Here is a 24,702-nt window from a genome sequence, read left to right as displayed (position 1 = left end):
GGCCATCCTTCATAAGGCAGTACTTAGTGGCTTTTAGTCTAAGAGCCCTTCTTCTATGAGTGACTAAGTGGTTAGGACATGCAAGATTTGTTAAGTAGTAAACTATGTCCTTATACCATTCATGCTCAGCTAACCTTCTTAATTCTGGTGAAGATAGATCGTCAAGGCAGAACAAACCAAGAGTCTTTTCATTACTTTCAGCCAACATTTGAGCTAAACCTTGGCCTTTGATCAACTTAGTGGGTCTAATCTCTAAATCATACTCCTGTATCTTAGTAACCCACCTAGCACGAGTCCCTAAGCAATCAGTTTGAGTTAATATGTCTTTAACAGCAGAATGTGGGACGAAAGCGATGATCTTAGAATAACCCACATAAGTTTTAAAATGCTTAAGAGACTTGACCAGGGCATAAGCCTGCTTTTCCATGGTATTGTACTTCAATTCGGAGTTTTGAAGTGCTCTACTCATGAAAGCGATAGGCTGCTCATGACCATCTTTATTCTTTTGAAGTAAGACACCGGCAATGGTATCCTCAGAAGCGAAAGAAAAAATCATGAAATCTTTGGAGTAATCAGGACTAACAAGGACAGGAGCTTTCGCGATAGCAGACTTGATTTCTTGGAAAGCCCTTTTGCCCTCTTCTTGCCAGACAAACTTCACACCTTTCTTCAGAAGACTTTGAATGGGCTTAGCTATTTCCGCATAATTCGGGATAAATCTTCTAATAAAATTTATCTTTCCAAGGAAAGACTGAAGGGACTTGAGGCTATGTGGGAGAGGAATCTTTTGAATTGCTTCAACACGTTCAGGATCGACCTTGACTCCTTCCTTAGAAATGATATGACCCAGAAGTTTCCCTTCAGTTACCCCAAAGACAGATTTAGCCGGATTCAAAGAGATTCCATATTCTCTGCATCTATCGAAAACTTTCCTAAGATGATCTATATGGCTGATACCATCTTTAGAGAAAACAGTAAGATCGTCTTGGTAAATTTCGATAATTTTCCCGATTAATCCCTTGAAGGCATAATCCATGGCCCTCTGGAAAGTAGCCCCAGCATTTGTTAACCCAAATGGCATTCTGATGTATTCAAAAGTGCCCCATGGTGTTGTGAATGTGGTCTTGTGTCGGTCTTCCTTTTTAACCCAAACTTGATTATACCCCGAAAAACCGTCTAGCAATGACATCATCCCAGACCCAGTTACTCTTTGCAACAAAGTTTCCATTTTTGGCAAAGGGTAATTATCCTTTTTGCATGCTAGATTAAGGTTTCTAAAATCGACACAAAGTCTTATTGTACCATTCTTCTTCCTGACAATCACCAAATTCGAACACCATGTCGAATGCCTAGTTTGAGCGATGATTCCTGCTGCAAGCATCTTCGCAAGCTCTTTTTGGACCAGGGGGGCTAACTTAGGATTAATCTGCCTAAGTTTCTGCCGAAAAGGTTTAGCATTTTCGTCTTTTAAGGGAATAGTATGCTCCATAATATCTTCCCTATAGCCCTTCAACTCATCATAGGAAAAAGCCAAAACATCTCGATATTCACGAAGTAAATCAATTAACTTTTTCCTTTCCTCCAGACTAGTACCTTTACCGATTTTAACCATTTTCGGATTTTCAAAAGTACCAATGTTAACTTCAAGGTACTCGCCTGGGTCCGACCTGTCTTCTTCTCTCAGCTTCGTGGCATCATGCCGATCAAAATATTGCTCTAAGGCAACTACATTTCTGGGAGTGGGATTTATGATATGTCCTTGATCTAAAGACCCATCCTCGCCAGAAACTAACCGGAAATCCTCAAACTCATCTAAACTATTGAGAAAACGAACGACTTGCTTTTCATCATTAAAAATTTGCCAATGCTCTGAGTTGTCTGGAACAGATGGTCTGAATATTACTTCCATTTTAATTTTATCGTTAATTAACTCGTCAGACAACTGGAAAGTGGTAGCAGCTACGGCAAGCTCATCTGCCAAACTATTTAGACCTCTAGGAATTGCTTCAAGGTTAAGGGCATCGAAGTGCTCCATAGTATCCCACACAACATTTCGATAGTTTCTTAATCTCTGATTTCTACATGTGAATTTGTTTTTAAGCTGCATGATAACCAGATCGGAATCCCCCTTGATGCTAAGCAATTTAACCCTTAAAGCCTTGGCCAATTCAAGACCCAACAATATAGCTTCGTACTCAGCAACATTATTGGTTGCTTCAAATTCTAAACGATAGGCAAACTTGAATACGTGACCAAGAGGAGATTTAAGCACAACTCCAACACCTTTACCATGACTAGAGGACGCACCATCAAAATACATATACCAGACTTCATCCCTAAGATCTTTAATCTCATCATCGGGAGGAATTATGAAATTGGACATGATAGCATAGTTCTCGATGTCAGATTGTTCTCTAATTATTTCATTACGAGGCTTCTTAGGATCTTCAACATGAAATTTCCTCTCAGGCTCTCTATTTAGTCTAACGAAACCGTCACCGCTAGGAGAAGGAATCATAGCATATGACCAATTCATCTGAATGCTTCCTCCTAGATCAGAGGCCCACTTCCTAGATAACAGCATACCCCAAGCATCAGGTACATCAACGACAACAATATCCATAACCACCATGATGTCTGGGTAGACCGAAAGATGAACTTGCAAATCCTTAATTAAACCATGTACCTCGATCTTCTTAGAATCCATGGCGCATATATTATAGTAGGGTCTGGAAACTCTTAAGTTAAGCTGTTCCATAACCCTTTTAGTCATAACACAAGCAGATGCGCCTGAATCCAACATGCAGTTATTCAATTTATACCCATTGACTAACAAGGTGATAAAGAAGGGTTGATGATCCTTGTTATCAGCATCCACGCTTTGCAGATAAATAGGAGCATCATGATAGTCAACCTCACGAATCTTCTGTTGAGAAGCGTTGACTTGAGGACCCTGAATTGCTTTTAGTAATTTGTCTCTTTGGGAAGGGATCTTAGCGATCTCAGAGACGGGAACCCAGATTTTAGCATTATTAAACCAACTCCCCAAATCGACATCTATTCCCGAATTTATACCAGGGTTTAAAGTTCGAGGAGGAATTTGATTCCCGCTCTGATCCTTATCCCTTCTCTGGTATGTCAAACCCTTATCTCTAGCAATTTCCAGAATTTTCTCAGGAGAAGGCTTCTCACCATATAACCTAGCCAAAATGTCATCTTCGTCTTCAAGGTTATTTATACTAAAAGCGGATTGAGGATTCACAACATCATAGCTTCTTTCCTTAACCTCTATCCAATCATTCATGGGCAAAGGAAACTTGCTCCCTACCACGTTTATTTGCTCACCTGTCCCAAACATTCCATTGTCGAAAAGTCTTCTGATAATGAGACAAGAGGATTCTTCGTGAAAATCAGCACAAGCACGACAGTAAGGAGGAGCATCATCCACCAGATTGGTAAGCGGATTAGGGGGCCTCTGCTCACTGGATTGACCCTTTCTTTGCCAGTTACTATTTCTGTTATTATTATTTCGAGGCTGAAAATTTTGCGGTTGCGCTCTTTCCATTTGAATTAACCTATTCTGCAAAGTGTTTATCTCCTTATTATGATTGATTTCCATGGTTTCAATTTTCTGAAGCAATTTGAGAACAAGTTCATTTTCAGGCTCTTGGGCTGCTTTTCCCTTAGGTTCCTTTAGTTTTGTAGCAGCCCTATCATAACCTGGGATTTCAGACTTCCCCGAAGCTGCCTTGTCCTTTTCAAGTTCTATAGCTAAGGCTTGGCAATCTCGATAATCACCAAGTTTAGCACGCCTTAACTCATAAGAAGGTTCAGGACCAAAGGCATCAATGTAAAAATCTTGGAGAGTTTTATCTGAAGGTTTATAGTCTTGAGGTAATTCTCTAATAATACCATTAAACCTTCTATTAAATTCTTCAACAGTTTCGTCTTCTCTCTTTTTCATCAGAGTAAGAGCTCTTACAAGATGCCTTCCCTCTCTCTTATCTCCAAATTTTTCTCTAAATGAACTAATGAGTGAGTGTAGAGAGTTAAAAGAATTAGGAGGTTTTTCTGTATACCAGTCATGAGCATCACCTCCTAGAGTCAGGATAAAAAGGGTCATCCTGACATCTTCATGGTCAAAATCAGGAGATCTAGCATACTTAGCCATCCATATGTTGAAATCACGCAAATGGGAATTAACAGTAATGGCATTATCTCCATGAAAGCTAGGCAATTTGTCTATCCCAACAGATGGAATATCATTGGGGGCTCCAGGAATGTTGGAAAAATCACAAGGGGCAAACAGACTCATGGTGCTGCGCTTAACTTGACCTCTAAAGAGCAAATGAATATCGGAGAGGGCTTCTTGTCCAAGATTTCCAAGAAGTGTACGAGAAGCGAGTTTGTGTGATCGCACCCTATAAACCTTTTCAGGATTAGGAGTAGGATTGCACAGACTGCTCGGATGTCTTCTAGTGTACACTCTTGCAGATAATATAGGAAGTGGAGTCGCCACTTGAACAAGAAGCTAAGCACGGAAAAAGCTTGAAAAAAGGGACCAAGGACAGAAAAACTCTATCCCCGGCAACGGCGCCAAAAAATGTTGCCGCGCAGACTGACACGACAACGCTCAGACCGGGGGCTGTCACTCTGATCCCCGGTCTCTCCGTTTAAGCCTGTCTCCCACGGCTAAGGGGGGTAGACCCTGAGGAAAGATGAAGGCCAACTGCCAAACAGTTGGGTCGGGAGACGAGATGCACTAAAATGGTTTTATTGATTTGATAGACCAGTGCCTTAAAAGATCTAAATGATTACTAGCTAGATGATATAAGAACATGAACCACAGACAGCAATCATCAGATAAAGAGAGCAATGCTTTAAATATTTAGTAAAACCACAACGCTCTTCAAATAACGATATCCAGCAAACTAAGAGAAATAAATTGCTTCAAACAACAGAGAAACCATATATCAATTTCGTGCTCAGATCTCAGCGTGAAAGATACAACATAAATAAAAGACTGAAACTGGCAAAATAAATTTTCCAAAAAATTTTATATATATATATATATTTTTTTTTAATTTTTTTTTTTTTTTTTTATTAATAAAATCTAAAAATGAAAATCTAGAAATTATTCTAAAAATAAAACTAAATCCAAAATTTAAACTAAAAATTAACAAATTAAAATCTAAAAAAATTAAATTCTAAAATCTAAACAAAGAAATGCACATTTTTTATTTTTTTTATTTTAAAATATCTAAGACCTAAGTCAAAGCTTGAAATTAAAATCAAAATCGCAGCTGAACCTAAGTCTAAAAAAAAAAAAAAAAAAAAAAAAAAGAAAAACGTGACTGCCCTAGCGTGAAAACTGAGCCGTCAACACCAAACCAACCTAAACGTAACTATACCCAAACCGCTGAAAGATATCAAGACGCAGATGTATATAGAATGACCCACTGACTACAATCGATTATACTATGAAATCTGGTGGAGAAATCGCAAACCTGGACAGCAGCTTAATCCATGTAAACAGATCGGAAAACAAAAAGGAGTAAGATGGAACTCGGCCTCAGAAACGCGAAAGACTATGCGTGGTGACCGTGACAGGTTTCAGATATGCAACAAAGGGTGGACAATGCAAACGCTGAGACGGCAGAGAAGAAGCGATAGTCTAAATGCTGAACGCGTGACCCTTTTATTATATGCGCATTTAAATAAACCGTGACTGCAGGTAAAAAGAAATCGAAGGGAAAAGCTTCACGTCTGAGGTCAATACGGTGGAAAGAAGGCGAGAAAGGGCTGCGTACTTGGTCGATTTTTTGAAATGAGAGACTGCCGCATATGAGCCAAACAAAATTACGCTTCCAGGTGCATATGAATGGCTACATTGATAAGAGAAACGCGAGGATAAAATGCAGATAAACGCTGGCACAAAAATTTAAATGGAAATCGACTTACAGGAAACCCGCAGATAACGTAAAGCAAATCGAAAGGCAGAAAACCAACACGATTTGAACAATAGCCCCAAAAAAAATCGATTCAAACTTCCTTTTTTTAAAAAAAATAGGCCACAGCAAACTCAAGAGTGATTTTTTTTAAACAGAGGTACGCTTCCTGGGCAAAAATCCAAAAGGGAAAAGCAGGCTAAGGAAAACTTTGATGACCAGATCAGCTCACGCTCAATAATGCTTCAACTTTCAGCTGAAAAGAAAAGAAAACTTGAAACTATTTTGGGGTTTAAACTGTGCAATACGTTACCTGGAGTTGCCGGCAGCACAAATTTGACTCACCGTGCATCAATTTGAAGTGTCAGTCGTCTGAACGCTGAATGCTTGCCACAATCACTTCGATTTTATGCTGAGAAAGCAGCAACCCCTCCTTGTTTTTCTTAGTATCAACCGGATGACAGGATGCCCTGATTATTGGATTCTGGGTTTATGTTTAACACTTGCAAGCGAAATAGGCAAGAGATGATGACAACAGATATCCTGCAAAAGGAAAGAAATTTGGCAGATATACAAAATTTTGCAGTAAACCCTCCAAAATTTACCCAAAGTCACAAAAATTTATAGCTCTAGAACAGCCAGATTTAACCATGATTGCAGTAATACTTTTGAAATATCAGAAAATTTGAACTTTACTGTGAAAATAAAGAAAAATCTCTCATGTAAAACAGAAAATGAACTTTAACTAATTAACCCAGGGCACAATCAGTTGGGCTATGCACAGAACAGCCTGTGGGAGTCGGCTGGTTCAGCCCAGAACTTCCCCAAACGCCCACAAATACCTTTCACCTAAAAGTTTCCTGCACACCTCAAGCAAACATCAGCAAAGAGGGCAAGAAATACTGCTAGATTTCAAGAAAAAATGGAGATACCTGCCATTTTCCAGAAACCCTACAACATTTCAGACCCTAGCACGTGAGCAAGATACCTGTACTCACAATGCTCTGAAAAAAAATCAGCTATTTTAACTGTTGAAAACTGAAATATGCAGAAAAGAAACAATCATCTCACAGCCATTCTGGAGAGTAACACCGGCCAGTTTTGAACCCCAAAGTCTTTTTATTAATCAGAAATCAGTTTACAAGAGAGCTTTCAGTACAGACTCACAGATCAGATAAACCTGTAAAATGACCCCCTAAGACCCTATAAGAAGGAAATGATCCCAACGGCTAGTTTTGGGTGATCCATGTAGAACTGATCTCGACCGTTGATGAGGATCAAGACATCTCTTGATCTCATCCGTCGATTTTATTTAAAAATGATATTTTGCATGTGTTCACAAAAAATATTATTATTTTATTATTTAGGGTTTTTGCTTTGTTTTATGAATTTTTTATTATTTTTATTTTTTATTTTTTTATTTTTTATATTTTTTTTAATTTTATTTTAATATTTTATTTATTTTCTAAATGGATCATTTGAACCAAACCGTTGGAAACATCCCCTAGGACCTAGGACCTAGGACTCACGAGGGGATTTAAACATTTCTCAACCCTCAAGACACATTACATCATGACTTTTACAATTTACATCTTAAGGGGACGAACCCACTTTAACATAGACCCTCATAGACCACCCAGATCTGCGACACAACTATAATCTAGCAGATTAACACGCTAGGATTCTCCTAAAGTCCTAATAACGAAATGCATCCCGGCTTTGGGGTCGGGTTTGAAGGAAAACTCTGCCGATCCATGGATCGGTGAGACTAAAAACCTCCCGGGACGCAGATCGTCATTAGAAAGTTAGGTCCACCTAGGCAACTTTACATACATGACTCTGATCTGCTTAGATTATTTACAATTCAAACATGCAGACTAGGTTTACAACAGGAAAGATCAAGCTGTCGATGACTGTAGGCTGGCACGGACATGTCGCTCAGGAGCTACCCTTCTCTGCCAACAGAAAGGAGGTGTACTGCATGGGTAGTTGACCAGTAGTGGTCAACACACCTTAATGATGAGTTAGCATATTGCTCATCAGGGTTGGAATATGCAAGGGTTCCTTATTATGTGATGGAGCATCAAGTGCTCAAGGAACTGGGTGATTTACTTTCTCCAGTTAAGAATACAATGAATCATCAGTGCTTTACACTTGCTGTCACAGATAAAGACTCAGAAGATGATTAAAATGAAGAAACGATTAACCAAAACCATGCATCTATTTACGTATCCACATCCATAGTAGTTTCCTTGCAATCATAACTTTTTAATACACCCGTCTCATTTATTGGTCTAGGAACTAGAAGTTACAGATAATATCTATCTGATATTGCATTCTCAATTTTTGTTCTTTTACACTTAAGTTTAAATTATGATGTTCTGTGCATTCTTCTTTGAGTACTGATATCAAAACTTATTTCTGTTTGCCTGTGTAATAATGATAAATATTTACTGTTTTTGCGATCTCCTTGGATACAAGCCCAAGTTATCTGTTCAATAATTTTAGGATCTCAAAGTAATTTTCTATCTGTAGTTTGCTTGTATGGTTGTCTACTATCTTGGATATATCAGATTTCATTTTGAAGGTAAAGAGTTTTAGGTTTTAGCATTTTCTTCCTTCAATTTCTCTAGTGGAATAGAAGTGCTAATTCTTGTTTCCCTGTCAGAGAAATGATATTTCTGTAGAGATAGAAACTTATGTAACTTTATTTAAATCTTGCAGGCAATTAAGGCTGGCCTCTTGAAGATACTCTCAAAGATGGGTATCTCGTTGCTTTCTAGGTTAGCTAAGTTCTGACTAACCTTTCCTTAACTTATTATTATTTTATTTATAGTACTTGGTCCCCTTGGGCGTACAAACCACTTAATTCCAGTGTCCTCTTTCTGGTAATTGACTACTTTTTGAAGTAAAAGTCAATTTTTTCTAGCATGTTTAACATAACGGAGATAACTAGTATTCTCAAACTCAAGGAATGTTTGATGTGATATTTTCCAGTTATTGTGGAGCACAAATTTTTGAGATATATGGGCTAGGTAAAGAAGTGGTTGACATAGCATTTTGTGGGAGTTTCTCCAAAGTTGGTGGTTTGAATATGGATGAGGTAACAAAAGCACTGCTTGTTCCTATTACTTGGATTTAGTATGTCAACTCCATTTGGGTATCTTTCAGTGTTGTTAAATTTGTTCTTTTATCATAAGTAATGTATTCGACATTGAGATATAATGGCTGTTAGTAAATCTTGAATTCTGCATTGCATTAAAATATGTTTGAAGATACTGATATTAGAAAAGAGAATATAGCCAACAATCTGGTATTGTAGTGGACTGTAGTGATATAAAAAGTAATTATAATCTATGTATTGCTGGTGTGGAAAGCCTGAGTTGAGCAGTGCTAGGATTATGGGGTCCTATGGTTTTCCATATGTAATTATCTTGCATTCTGATATAGAGTAAAAATCTAGTATTGAATGAAATGCTCATCATAATAGATATCTCAGTACCTTACTGCCTTTTTTTAGAGCTGAAAAGATATAGGTTCCAGTGTATGGGTTCAATGGTAGATGCAACACGCATATGAATTGATTTTGTCATGTGCCAAAACCCACTTTCCTTCCTGGGCTCTTGGGAATCAAATTCAAATTTTATTCCTTCCGTCAGGATTCAGAACCTGATCCAGTAGCAGTGCACAAAATTGGATGGAAATATGAAAAGAAAACTAATTGCATACTAAGGTGGAATCAATGCAATGGTATAAATTAACAACACACATAAATTTACTTCCATTACAAGAATCACACATTATCTCAATTATGCTAACATTTGTCAAGAAACACTAACGGTAGTAACACTGTTACTGCCTAAACTAAGAAGTCCCCAAGTTTAGAGTCGATATGAGTGCTCCCAATTATTGGGATAGAGAAGAAGAAGAAGAAACTGAAGAAGCAGTTACTGCAACAAGTGCAGAAGAGTCCAGTTCAAAAGCTGCTGGAAAACTTGCTAGAGTCAAAGAAGAAGTTTATAAACAAGAAGCACTCCCTCCATCCCTTGGGCTTCTCATGGAGAGATCTCTTACTTATAACAATTCAAAAGACTCTATCCTATTCTATGACACGACTAAAGGCGGAAATAATTGAGGGTCCTGTCGGCATTTTCTGATCTGATGGTGTCTACTCAACTTTTCCTTTTACAAAAGAAAAGACTACCAAGGTCCTTTCGGACTCCTATCAGAATCATAATCGTCCTCTGATGATTCTTGTCTAGCTAAAGCAGCTTTGTCCAATATATTTAGATACTCGTAGTCCACCATCTTTGCATATTCTTCGTCCCAATTGATGTTGTATGGGTCCTGGGCATCCTGGTACATGTCCTAAAAAGTGGAATCTTCAACTTTACCTTTTCCTTTTGTATCTGCTGTCACTATTCCTTTGCTTTTTGGAGATGCTTTCCTTGTTGAAGTTTGTCCCTTATCCGTATTTATCTTTACCGTATGGAGATTCGCTTGTTGTGGGGTGAACATTAGATCTCTCTTTGCCCACTTGTTGACAAAAGGGATAGGATTAATTTCGATATCAAGAAAAGAATCTTTAAACACTTTCCCAAAAGCAGGTGAAGGCTGAACTGCCAGCTCTATCCCATCTAGAAGCTCCCACTTAAATATCTGAAACATATTAGTGGAAGTCTCTATTGCATGTTGAACCCATAATCAACAGTTTTCATTAATGTAAGCTTTTGCTTGCCATCCCATTTCAAAGATTATAGATGTACAGATTCTGTTTGAAAGCATCAGGCTAACAATCTGAACTATGTCATTATTCCAGTTTCCTGCAACAACACTAATTGTGATTAGTGCCTTCTGGTTGATTACAAATTTTAAAACTTTTGGATCTCCCTGTAGTTCATCAATCTTTTGTATGGCCTGCTTCTTTTCCACTAATTTTAATTTTCCAAATTCTTTAAACCAGAGAACCAACTGTTTGGTAAGCTATTCTTTGTCTGCGAATTTGTTATCTCCAGTGGTTTCATAACAGAATACCTGTGTAAACGGATTTGGAGAGATGCTTTCTCTTAATCTTATGTTCTGATAATCCCAGGGTGATGAAAACGTTCTTAAATATTGTAATGTCCTCTGGATACATTGAGAAGTTCTGACTGATGGCTTCTTTCTGCAAAATCCTTCTTTAATTTCCCAATCAGCAAAATTTTCAAAAATCTCATATTGGGGAAACGTATCAGTGGATGCATAATTCTCATCAAATCTCTGTAAAAATGCTGCTTCAAGTTCTTCAAAAATATCTGGAATCTTCAGAGACCAAATATATCTTTCAATTTCTTCTTTAACCTGTATAGTTTCCAAATCTAACATTTGTGCTCCAGTATAAATACTTAGAGCAAAATCTATTCCTCCTATCAACTGATAATAGTTCAAGATTTTAAGGATCCAAAGCATGTTTTCTGTAAATTGGCATGACCATAGATCAGATAAGCTTTTAAAATAAAGTTTAACCTTCATATTGGGTAAAGGATATACCTTTACCAGATCAGCATCTAGGCCTAATGTTATGCCAACATTTTTTGACTGCCATGCTTGGCACTTTTGGATCCATTGATTTCTTCGCAGTCTTAGTCCCACAATATTCTTTATTTCTTCAGTCACCTGACTAACATGACCTTCTAGGACTTTGAATCTATGTACAAATGTACTGAAATCATCATCTTGAGGCTCTTTCCCTGGTATAGTAAAGAGTGCTTTATTCATATCTCTAGTTAAGGGATCAACTAAAAAATTAGAATTCCCTGGAATGAGTGTTGCGGGGAGCCCCCCCCCCCCTCGATCCCGCTCCCAATCCGCACTCCAGGTGGGAGCGACTCGGGAGCGGGTCTGGAGCGCGCTCCCGAAATCGCTCCCTTTTCTCGCTCCCTAAAAGGGAGCTATTTCGGGAGCGCGCTCCCTAAAAGAATTTTCGCTCCCTGCCTTTTCGGGAGCGTTTTGCCTTTTTTGCAATTTTTTTTTTGTAGTAATGTTTGAAATGCAATTTTTTTTGAAAGAAAGAAATAATTTTTGAGTGGGGCAGCTTAATGATCAAGTCTAGGCCCAAGTATTGATATGCTATTCATGGTAATGTTAAATTCTTAATTCTCCTTAATCTTCATTTTCATCCTTTTACTTAAATTTTTAACATTACCATGAAATGACTCAGGATGTTTGAGAGTGGTTTTGGCCTCATTGGATTTCATATGAAGAAAGTAGAATTTTAGATTTCATTCAAAATCCATCAGGCTTATTAGTTTTTCAGGATTTCAGGATTGGAGGATTGCAATGTTTCCATTGAATTTTGTCATGTATTAGGGTATGAAACTCGTATTTAATCAAGAGCACCAATCCTTCTATGTACCTTGATGTTAGTGACATTGGTTGTCGAACTCCTCTATCATGACCCTCCTAAAAATGTACGCATCACTCAAACAAAATCTTGACTTGACATGCTATGCTTTTTCTATCTTATGTTAATGCTTAGAGGGTGATATTAATGACAAAGATCCCTATACAGATACAGAGGTAATGACAAAGATACCTCTGGATATTAATGCTTAGAGGGTGATATTAATGACAGAGATCCTGATTTTCCAACAAGACTAAAAAATTAGACATTTCTCGTGGTGGCAAGAGGGCCAAGCATAAGAAATAGATAATAGATTTACTTCTCTTTTCTAGTTTCTAGTAGCTTTTATAACTATTGACTCTTTCATATTTATTATGATATTTTTTTAAACAATATATGACAATTTAAGTTTGAAGTTGGCAATTATAACTCATTAGTAGTGAATTATGAATATGATGCTTCATGAAAGTTGAAAGTTGTTTCATTTCATTTCATTTTATAACATTTCATTTCATGTTAGATATTATTTGTTGTAATTGTTACACTTTGCTTACAAGTACAACTTTGGTGATCAATGATGATAAATGTTATATATTGAATTTTGAAAGCTTGAAATTTTAAGATTTATGAATCATGATACTCAATATGTCGTATGTTACTATGTTACTAACTTGTGGACGTGGTTGATGAAGATTATAACTTCTAGATGATTGTTGTTATATGGTTCAATCTATGTTTTTTTTTTTATGTTTTTTATATCTAATTCATTATTCTACATGTTTTTGTTGACATATATGTATCAAAATATAAAATATATATATATATTATAAAAAACGCTCCCGGATTCGCTCCCAAACCGGGAGCTTCTAAAAATGTCACTCCCGCTCCCCGCTTTCGCTCCTGCTCCCAAGTAACATTGTCTGGAACCCATTCAATGTCAAATTCAAACTGTTGAAACCAAATCTGCCATGAAAGCAACCTTCCTCGAGCAAGATGTCTTGAGATTTTAGCAGACATAAAATATTTGAAATTCATTGAATCTGTTCTAATCAGGAACTTCACTGGTGCTAGATATAATTCAAAACGCTGAATTCCATTGAAAATGGCTAAGGTTTCCTTTTCTGCAATGAAATAATTCTTTTGATGTGGAGAGAACTCACTAGATGCATATGCACATAATTTTTCTTCTTCATTCTCCCTCTTCTCAAAAAGAATAGCTCCCCAAAAACTGTAAGAAGCTTCTATTTGTAATATCAGAAGAACATCCCCTGGAGGTTGTAACTTTGGTAACTGTTGACATTCTGATTTAAGTTCTTTAACAACTGTAGTTGCTTCTATAGACCATCCTTCTTTTAAATGCTGCCTAATAGGCGCCGTTTTTCGGATAATTTGGGGATATATCTATGAACATAATTTAAGACACCCAAGAACCATTGAATAGTTTTTGTTTCTTTTAACTCATTAGGAAACTGAGACAGTTTAGTTAAAACATGGGGTTGCATTTGGATTTGTCCATTTACTACATTGATCCCCAAAAAATCTATATTGTCTTGGAAAAGAACCATTTTCTTTTCAGATAACACTATACCATGATTTCAACTTAATGCAGGAAGATTTTTAAATACTTTAGATGTGTTTCTAGATCAGGACTATGCATAAGTATATCATCTATATATGTAACTATGAAGTCATATTTACCAAAAATGTAGTCCATTCTTCTTTGGAAGAATGCAGGGGCTTTTTTCAGTCCAAATGGTACCACCTTCCATCGATAAAAACCAGCTGGGCAAGTGATGGAGGGAGTGCTTCTTGGATCTCTGATTGTAATTTGCAAAGCTCTGTAAATTTTTATTTGAATTAATATTGAAGCCTGTTGGGCCGCCTGTCTGAGGACAGTTTCTGAACTTCAAAAGAACTTGGATCTGTAAAGCGATGGCGTTGTGAAGACCCGAGAGAGAGAGGTCGTGTGCGCTCGTATGCTCAGTGTGAGAAGTTTGATTGCCCTTCGTTCGTCTTCAAATTTTTCAAGTAAGTTAACAAAGTCTTGCATCATTATCCTGATCTAAGTACTCTCTATCATAATTTGGTATCAGAGCCCTGTTTAGTCCTATTATTTCTTAGTCAAGCTATAGATAGAGTCTGAAGCCAACCAGGTAGCCTTCGAAAAGCTTTTGTTTTACAATTGCTTATTAGATAAAAGCTGCTTCAGTCGATCTCTGGTTTAGTTTGAAAATGTCAAACCTCTTGAGATCATTCTCTAGTATAGATAGACGTACTATTTCTGAAGTTGATTCTAGATCTATAGAAATTGAATGTTTTGAACATGAGAAAATCGAAGACCCTGAAACTTGGAACCCGCCAATCTTAAGCTCAAAAGAAATCTATCAGGTTCCATCTATCTTTAGTATCTCTCGAAAGAGTTTGTTAAAAGAAGTAGAATTGAAGATTAAGATTTCTGGACCATCTGTACAAATTGTCAGTCTAAATTTATTTTCTGAAGATGAAATTAAAAAATTCAAAAAATATGTTCAAGAAAATAAGTTTTCTTATCTGCATTTTGGAGGGATAAGGATTGGTTTAGCTCCATTGTTCTGCCATGGTTTAAATACGCCATGCATATCAGAAGTGTTTGACACCAGGCATAATAATTACGACCATGCCCGAATCGGAACAATACTGGGAAATTTATCTTCTGGTTGTCAGTATGGTACAATATATCCAGATTATGCCATCAGTTTATCTGATACTCATCTTAAAGACTGTTGGAAAATATTGGTTGGAGTTCAAGGTCTTGAAATGGTGGAGGATAGTGAGTTCTTGTCTGTATTAGTCCAAACATCATTTCAACTTACCAATACTGTTCATCCAAAGCTAAAACAACCAGTACTTAAGGATTGTGTGACTGTAGGAGTTAGCAATGCACAGGTTGAAGGTGTCTCTTATGATAAAGAAGCCCTTCCAAATGACTGGTATATTCAATATAAGTCATTGGTATCTATAGACAACCCAAAGGGAAAAACAAAAAGAATGTCTGTAAGTGATGGTCGGGTACGTATTATGCCTAATAAGTCATCTATACCGCGACCAATCTTCATGCCACAGAAACATGTATTACCAGCCATTCCTGAGTTAGATCAACCATCTACAAGCAGTCGCAGATCTTTTTCCAGAAATGTATATAGTCATCCTGTTCAAGAAACCAGTGTTTCAGTCCCTTCTGATCAATTGTATATACCAGAAGAAAAACCATTTTTTGCTATAAATAAAATGTTTAGAACCTCTATATCTCATTTTCCACCAGTAGAAGAATTTTAGTATGCAAACCGTCGCTATGACAAAGGGGGAAAATGGCCTCCAAAATCTAAGTTTTGTACTTCTTCATCTCAGTCAAAACAGCCATCCACTAAAGCTGATTGTGCACCTCTTCTAGAACACAACTCTCAAAATCCTACTGATCTTGATCAAGTATATCAGATAGGAAACTATCTAACAACATGGTGTGCACATGCTGAAGATGTGCTAGATGATTTGGGTAGGCAAGCAGATTTAATAAATGCAAATCTCAAGCTGCTATATGATGAACAACAAAATGAGAAGACAGAAAAAGAGGAAAAGAGGAGAAGGAGACAAAAGAAAAAAGCCAAAGAAGTCCCCAAGTTTAAAGTCGATATGAGTGCTCCCAATTATTGGGATAGAGAAGAAGAAGAAGAAACTGAAGAAGCAGTTACTACAACAAGTGCAGAAGAGTCCAGTTCAAAAGCTGCTGGAAAACTTGCTAGAGTCAAAGAAGAAGTTTATAAACAAGAGAAACCATTCTCTTCAAACAAAGAAGTAATGACTCTTGACCAAGCCACTTCAAAGTTCCCTTCTTTCATTTTACCTTTAATAAACAATCAAAATAAAGCACATGTATTCAAAAAGTGTCTAAATACCCCAGAGTAGAAGAAGATTTATATGCTGCAAATGCAAGTGGGTATGTTTTAGATTTAGATAATTCATCAAATCCAGGAGAATTTGTTAGGATATGGATCGGTGCCCTGTATCAAATGCAGGTTATGACAAAACTGGGCAATGTTTCCATCGTGGTCCTTGCTGAGAAAAGAATGACAGGAATTGTATATGATTGGTGGATGAGACCATCAGATGAGGAACGCAGAGCAGTCATGGAAGCAGGAATGGCAACATTAGAACTATTGTTGAAAACTCAGTTTGTTCGAGAACCTGTAGATGAGAAAAAGCAACTTATAATAGACTTAAGCCGCATGGAATTAAAAGATTTGAAATATCTTGACCAATTTGGTAAAGATTTTATGGCTAAAGTCTTTAAAGCAAATTTATCCAATGACACCGCTCAAAAAATTTCATTTCTTTCTAAGCTTCCAGGGAATCTAGGAGATCTCATAATGAAAGATTTAGATGTACAGGCCAAAAAGATAGATCAAATATATTGGGTTGATATTCTGTTCAGGTGCACTGAAAAGGTCAAATATTTATGTTGGCAGAAAAAGGCACATGACATTACACCCAGCTCAGAAGTCTACAGAGCAGTGTTACCATGGACACCATTTAGAAAGAAAAAGAAAACCAGAAAATATGGAAAGTTCAAACCTAGGGGAATTTCTAATCCCAAGAAGCCATTCCAAAAATTCAAATTTTTGAAGAAAAGAAATAGACCAAGAAACAACAACTATTGTTTCATTTGTAAACAAGGTGGTCATTTTGCTAGAAAATGTCCTAATACTTCCTCTAATAAGTTAAAAGCTTGTTTTGAAATCGAGGAATTTAAGGACGATTGGTCTATTGTTGAATCTGAAGATGATGTTTCTGATGTATATATTTTAACAGAGGCTTCAGATACAGAAACAAAAGTAGATTGTGTACAAAAAATGAACATTTGTAAATATTGTTCTGATGATGAAGATTTTTCAGAAGAATTACATTACAGTGAAGAATTTGATGAAAGTGATACCGAAGTCATAGAAGAGACTTCAGATAGCTCACAAGAAGAGACAACCTCAAAATGTTCACAGTTCATAACAAGAGAGAAAGGTAAGCAGCTAGAACCATTGATTTCAGAATTGAACTCTTTTTGTCCATATCAAAAGAAAACTGCTGCTTCCATAGCATTGGTTATTCCAGAATTTGATAGAGTTGCAGAACAAAATTTGTTAAAAAAGATTGTCAAAACCAATAATCTGATTTATATCCCAGTCGAAGTTCAAGTTAAAGGCAAATGGATTAATGTGGATGCCTTTATTGATACTGGTGGGTCAAAGAATTTGGCTAGACCATCTTTATTTAAAACTCTCTGGAAACCGCTTCAAAATATTATTGTTTCTGAAACAATCGAGGGTTCTGTTCAGTTTACTCATTATGTTGACAATATTCCTTTAAAAGTTGGGGGAAATATTGTCAAAGTTTCAGCTATTTAGCATTATGACCATCTGCAAGCTTAATGTTAGGAATGCCTTTTCTTAATTCAGTGCTCCCAATAACAATCAGCGAAGACAAGCTGATTATAAATTTAAAGAAAAAAGCTATTTCTATTCCAAGGTTGATAATAGCAAATTCCGAAGCTAGAAGAGAAAATAGCCAGAAGAGAGCAGGTGCAAGAAGACCAAAAAACAACTCTAACAATTGGCAAGAAGTCTTGCAAATATATGAAGACAGAATAGAGTCTAAAAACAAACAGAAGGCGTGCACTGAGATGAATTGGTCTGATGAGCAGAAGTCTATTTATGAAAGATTGCTAAAAGGCTGTTCAAATAATCCCCAACAATTTTGGGAAGTAGAAAGTCCTAAGAAAGAGATAGTTACTCTACATGATAATGGAGTAAAAGGAAAACTTATCCCTTGCACCCCCACTGACGAACAAGAAGTTAGAAGCCAAATAAAAGAATTGTTGAATTTGAATCTTATTGAGCCAAGTGATTCTCACTACTCTTGTTCAGCGTTCTTGGTTAGAAATCACTCAGAAATTGTCAGAGGAAAGGCCAGAATGGTAATAAATTATAAACCTCTGAATGCTATTACTCAAAGTTTCCATTATCCTTTGCCCAGGCCAGAGACAATTATGCAGAAGATTCAAAACAACGAAGTATTCAACAAATTTGATATGAAGTCTGGATTCTATCAGATTCAAATCCAAGAAGAAGATCGGCATAAAACTGCCTTCATTTGCCTAGCTGGTTTTTATCAATGGAAGGTGGTACCATTTAGATTGAAAAATGCCCCTGCATTCTTCCAAAGAAGAATGGACTACATTTTTAGTAAATATGACTTCATAGTTTCATATATAGATGATATACTTATACATAGTCCTAATCTAGAAACACATCTAAAGCATAGCATCTAAGTGGAATAACCCAATCCAAGGATGACAACATGGGGTAACGTATGGAAGTTGTATTACTGTCATCCTAAGTCACCTGACACGAAAACACAAGACACGAAAATATGAGTGTTCAACACGTGACACGATGACCCCCCGGAACATGACATGGAGGAAATGTCATCTATTATATATATATATATATATATATATATATATAATTAGTGAATTACATATAAAATATGAAATATATAAAACATTTACATGATAATGATACAAATTCAATCACACAACTAATGCATATAATCAAAATAGCATCGAGTGCAAATGCAATCCATCTCTAAACCAAAAATACATCAACAAAGAGGCCCTAAATTGTTGAAGAATGCAAACAGTGTCGGTCTTCATAATTGTACTTGTCAAAATATATTTTATTATTAAAGAAAATGACTTATTAAAGCATGGGTTTCATGCTTGGGTCAATGTTTTCTAGGTCAAAGCCTTTATTGAAGGCTTCTAAGTTTTGTCTAGAGTCAATAGAGTCATTGTCATTTTTATTAGACCCTTCTTGGGCATTTGTATCATGTAAAAAGAATTATTTTTGTCAGAAAGGTTATTCGTCACCTCCACGCCAAGTTGGCCCTATCCCCATGAAGTCGGCCTACATTAGGGCAATTCAACCCAGCAGAAAGGCTATATATAGAGAGGCAGTGTGACCTATTTGGCACACTCACTCAACAAGTTTGATCTACAAGAAAGAGAAGCAAAAGAAGAGAGTGAAGTAGCTGGAGAAGGAAGAAAGAAGCTAGAAGACCTAAAACGAGTTTCTGGATTATCTGTCTCTCAGACATGTGGAGTTTTTGGACAGTTGTTGAGGTTGAAATTTTGAATCTACTGCAGGTCCGAAATTCTATAAGCTGGGGGCCGAAAATCTGTTGCTGGGGGTTGAAATTATGGATTGTAGCTGCTATTTGGAAGCTGCCACTTGGAGACTTAGATAGGTGTTAAGTTATGGTATGTTCTATGCTTATAACAGTTTACTTCTTTTTCTTATTATATTCCACCGATTAGCAATCACATGTACATAAAGTAAAGTGCAGATAGAACATTAAATGATCGACAGAAAACAAGCCAAGACAAGAGACACAAGATGTGGCGGCTAGCTAGGGACAAACCCCACAATGTGTGGGGAAACCCTTTGATCAAATCTTCTTTTATCTTCAATAATTCAGCAGAGAGATAGTACAGTAAATCTGATTCATATCAGCAGTAGCAAACCCTAGATCAGTAGCATCAGCATTAGCAGCTTCATTATCAAACTAGGGCAGACCATATCTCACAAACCGACAGTCGGATTGACTTCATTCCACCACCAAAAGTTTCGGCTTCCAGAGGAGGTTCAGATGAACCTACAGCGCAGTTCAGATGAGGAGATCTTCTAGGCCACACAAGTCAATCTTTACTTCTGCAGTTGCAGCTTCAGTTTCAGCAGTTTCCGGCTTCAAACTAGGGCAGTCGATATCTTGCAAACCGTTCATCGGATTGACTTCATTCCACCACCAAAAGTTGCGGCTTTCAAAGGAGGTTCAGATGAACCTACAGCGCAGTTCCAAAGAGGAGATCTTCTAGGCCACGCAAGTCAATCTTTACTTCTGCAGTTGCAGCTTCAGTTTCAGCAGTTTTCGGCTTCACATGTGTGAGAGAGAGAGACCCATTTCAGCGCAGTAGAGAAGAGACTCATATCTGCGCAGTAGAGAGAGAGAGAGATGTGATGAGATGAGTGAGTCCAAATGAGGAAAAGTCCTCTTATATTTATACACAACGTTGGTGGGTGAATAGATGCGATTGTTGGGCTTCTGAGCCTACATGAGTTGTAGGTCGGCTTGATAATAATTCCATAATCAAAATAAATTCATATCTCCATGAATACTTATCGGAATCGGATGATCTTTATATCAATCCTACCACCTCTCGACGAGAGGAATCTAATAAAAATATTATCAGCGATGAATAAGATGACCCACATGAAGTTTTGCCCTGGTTGCCAATTTTAACACTCCCTCTCAACCATGGAGAACTTCATCTGCAATCTGTCTATCGGTCGTTACTATTCATCCATCAAATGCACTGCCTTGTACAGCCTGACCCTTCCCTGCTCTGCTCTATTTTGCATGTTCTGCTTTGTCTTGTTCTGCCCTGCACTGATCTGTACTGTTTTGTTCTGTTCTGCTCTGCTCTTGCATTGTTCTGTTCTACTCTGCTTTTGTCCGAATTATGAAGAAGAAGAAATGATCGAGGATGTATCATACTGACTCAAAGTCAGTCTCAGAGTATGTACCACTGGTCCCAGACCAGTCTCAACCAACCCAAAGTCAGCGTCATAGTGAGTACAACTCCAATGGTCCCAGACCAATATCATCCTCCACTGACTCAAAGTCAGTCTCAGAGTATGTACCACTGATCCCAGACCAGTCTCAACTGACCCGAAGTCAGCGTCATAGTATGGTACAACTCCTACCACTGGTCCCAGACCAGTATCATTGATCCCAGATCAATGGAGGTCATCCTAGCGTAGGGAGTACGGTAGTTACAACGATGCGTCCATCGGTACTACTATGGTCCCTAACTTCATTTCCCTGCTCATTGATCAGATGAGAGGTACTTCCTATGAGTCCCAGACTGCATGGGTAGGATGCCTCGACAGGAGAACTAATCAATCCTGTCCTCACAGGAGAACACATCAATCCTGCTACAATTGCCATGGAGAACACATCAATCCAGGCCTCACAGGAGAACACATCAATCCTGCTACAATTGCCATGGAGAACACATCAATCCAGGCTGCCATGGAGAACACATCAATCCAGGCCTCACAGGAGAACTAATCATCCTGCTACACAGGAGAGCGAATCATCCTGTTCCACAAGAGAGCGAATCATCTTGTCCCACAAGAGAGCGAATCATCTTGTTCCAGTGTACACCACCAGGGGATGGTGAGTCACCCTGTGGTCATATGTTGCTCCAGTAGGAACCGCAAGCCCTCAGAGCTCCCAGAGCTCAATGTATGCAACATGCAGGACCCTTGTACAAGGGTTTCTTGCCGACTCCAAGTCGTTTGGGAAAATCACAGATTAGATCTTTCCTCGGGGCTTTGACAAGGTGTATCAACCTGTACATCATCTTAATGTAATGGAGCTTCCTTGCTCATCGACTTACCATATCCCAGATGATGTCTATCTGCTGGAGCAATTGACGAATACGGGATTCCTCAATAATCGAATCCCACCTCTGGTTGTTACAGAGAATCACAGTGGTATCCAATGTAAATCCAAACAGCTCACTGAAGAGCTTTCGCAACCAGACTGCCTCACACGAGGTTATGCTAGCAACAATATATCCTGCTTCGGCGGTGCTCAAAGCCACCGATTTCTGCTTCCTACTCATCCAGGATATCGAAGCAGATCCCAAGGTGAAACAGTAACCGGAAGTGCCCTTACGGTCCACCACACTGCCTGCCCAATCAACATCAGTATATCCAAGTAGTCTCACATCTCTGGCAGTGTATCTTAATCCATGAGAGATTGTGTCCTGAAGACATCTCCGAAGATTCCTGGCATCAATCCAGTGAGGCTCAACCAAATATGAGCTCACAATGCTAACTGCAAAACATATGTTTGGATGGAGGTTCACCAAGAACATCAATGCCAATGAGTTTTTGAAACTCAGAGGCATTTCCCAAGTCTGGTCCGACATCACTACCATATAACTTCTAAAAGTTAAGATCCTCGAGGTAGTCACAGGCTTGCAGTCCATCATACCGAATCTTTTCCAATATATTTACCACAAATTTTCCTTGAGATAGGAAAATTTCCCTTGGCTTCTGCCACACTTCAAGTCCTTGGTCCTTCATTTCAAATTCAGAAGCCATCTCCCTCTTACATTTGTGAATGAGAGGGTTTGCACCTGTTAGAAAGAGGTCATCCACATACAACACTAGTATGAGAGGCTTGTCATCTTCAACCTTAAAGTAAAGGTTAGGATCAACTTCACTCCTAGTGAATCCCAGCTTCATCAAGTAGCTATCGATCCTCTCATACCATGCTCGGGGTGCTTGCTTCAGCCCATAGAGAGCCTTCTTCAACCTGCATACATGAGATTTTTAATCATAAATCTCAAATCCTTCAGGTTTCTCCACATAGACCTCTTCTTTAATAGAACCATGCAAGAACGCGGTCTTAACATCCATCTGATGTAGGTTCCATCCTTGTGAAGCCACAAGGGCTATGATCAAGCGGATGGTCGTATATCTGGCAACAGGTGCAAATATCATAGTCTATACCTCCCTTTTGGGAGAAACTTCGAGCAACAAAACGAGCCTTATACTTTTCCGTGCTTCCATCTGCTGCATGCTTTATCTTGTAAAGCCATTTGGAAGTAACAACAGTCTTGTCCTGGGGTCTAGGAACTACTTCCCAAACATCATTCTTTATGATAGACTCATATTCTTCGGTCATAGCATCCTTCCATACTTGATGCTTGACTGCATCTGAGAATGACGAAGGCTCATTTTGTATGATCGTGCTCATGATGGTCAGGTATCCTTGATACCTATTAGGTTTCTTACTTTCACGAAAGGTTCCTCGGGGTGTAGCATGTCCTTCAGCATCATCAAGTAACCCCTTAAGCCATGAAGGCCTCTTCCTAGAAGAGGAAGGCTCATATGGAGGAGGATCAATCGGATCCATGGGTTCTTCTACATCAGGCATTGATTCATCATCCTTTTCTTTCGGTTCCTTGGTGTCGGCTTCTTGAAAGCTTCTCAAAGTCGGAAGATTGATCACCTTGCTGAGAGGCATATCTACGTCAAAGGTGACATCATGACTAATTATGACTTCCCTTTGACCGGCTACATAGATTCTATAGCCTTTAGTATTTTCACCATAGCCCACGAAAATTCCCTTCTTTCCAGATGCTCCCAATTTATTTCTTTTCTCTTTCGGCACATGAAAGTATACAGGGCTTCCAAAATTTTAAAATGAGAAACATCATGTTTCTTACCGGTGAATTTTTCTTCAGGAGTCTTGGAACCCAATGCTTGATGAGGGCATCGATTTTGTACATATACGGCAGTGATTGTAGTTTCAGCCCATTGAAACTTCAAAAGTCTTTGATCATGTAGTATGGCCCGGACAGCTTCCATCATCGTGCAGTTCTTCCTTCCCACCACACCATTCTGCTCAGGAGTATGTGGTGTAGTAGTCTCCCTCTTAATGCCAACCTCAGGTATGCCTGAGTGAACCAACAGTAATATATCGGAGGTCTTGCTTTGGCTTGAGGGGAGTGGTCCCCTTTTGAGATTTCCTTTGGCACATCCCGGACATACACCTTCTTTCTCTACTTGGAATTCGGGCATCCCTGTTACCATCTGTCTTACATCGGGTAGATCTTTGTAATGAAGGTGGGAAAACCTCCGATGCCAAAGTTCAGACTAAAGAGATGTGTCACAAGACATGACACCTAGCGGACTTCCATCGACCTGATATATTGAATCAACACTAAACCCAAGAGTAAAGGCATCTTTATCATTATTTTTCCATATACATACCTTGCCATTGCTGAAGGTTACCTTGTAGCCTCTGTCTTCCATTGCCAAGATGGACACTAGGTTCCTTTTGAGGTCAGGTGCATTTAATACATCCTGGACTTTCTAGCCTTCCTGAATGGTTTTCCTCTTCCTCGATCTCCAGCTCTCCTTTTACCTTTGCTGTTGAATTAGTCATTCCTTTGATTTGCCATCAGAGGGATTTTGATCATTGTCCCGGTGTGAGTCCTTTCTTCTCTTTGCATGAGAAGAAAAGGCAGCAGGAGGACCTTTAGGCATGGGCATTTCTTGCACTTCTTCCCTTGTTTCTTCTTGAATGCATCTAGCCATTAATTCCTCGAAACCATGAATTACATTATAGTTCAGAAGAGTAGTCTTGAACACGTACCATTCGGATGGTAATCCTCCAAGAGTTGTGAGTGCCATTTCTCTGTCAGTA

General features: G+C 38.2%; 1 protein-coding gene across 1 annotated transcript in view; it reads left to right on the top strand.

Moving 5' to 3' along the window:
• Nucleotides 1-24,702, top strand: part of LOC149228360 (ferredoxin-dependent glutamate synthase, chloroplastic-like) — a 367,732-nt gene that overhangs the window by 158,401 nt on the left and 184,629 nt on the right. Inside the window, exons 9-10 of the mRNA XM_089378162.1 lie at nucleotides 8,673-8,731; nucleotides 8,946-9,051. Coding sequence (XP_089234288.1) covers nucleotides 8,673-8,731; nucleotides 8,946-9,051 — 165 coding nt within the window. The remainder of the gene's footprint in view (nucleotides 1-8,672; nucleotides 8,732-8,945; nucleotides 9,052-24,702) is intronic.

Source organism: Pinus tabuliformis, chromosome J (assembly GCF_031772625.1).
Source record: "Pinus tabuliformis cultivar Carrire ecotype Pingquan chromosome J, CPIR1, whole genome shotgun sequence".
Lineage (NCBI taxonomy): Eukaryota > Viridiplantae > Streptophyta > Pinopsida > Pinales > Pinaceae > Pinus > Pinus tabuliformis.
Note: the sequence above shows the minus strand (reverse complement) of the source record. Positions and strands in the feature narration are given on the sequence as shown.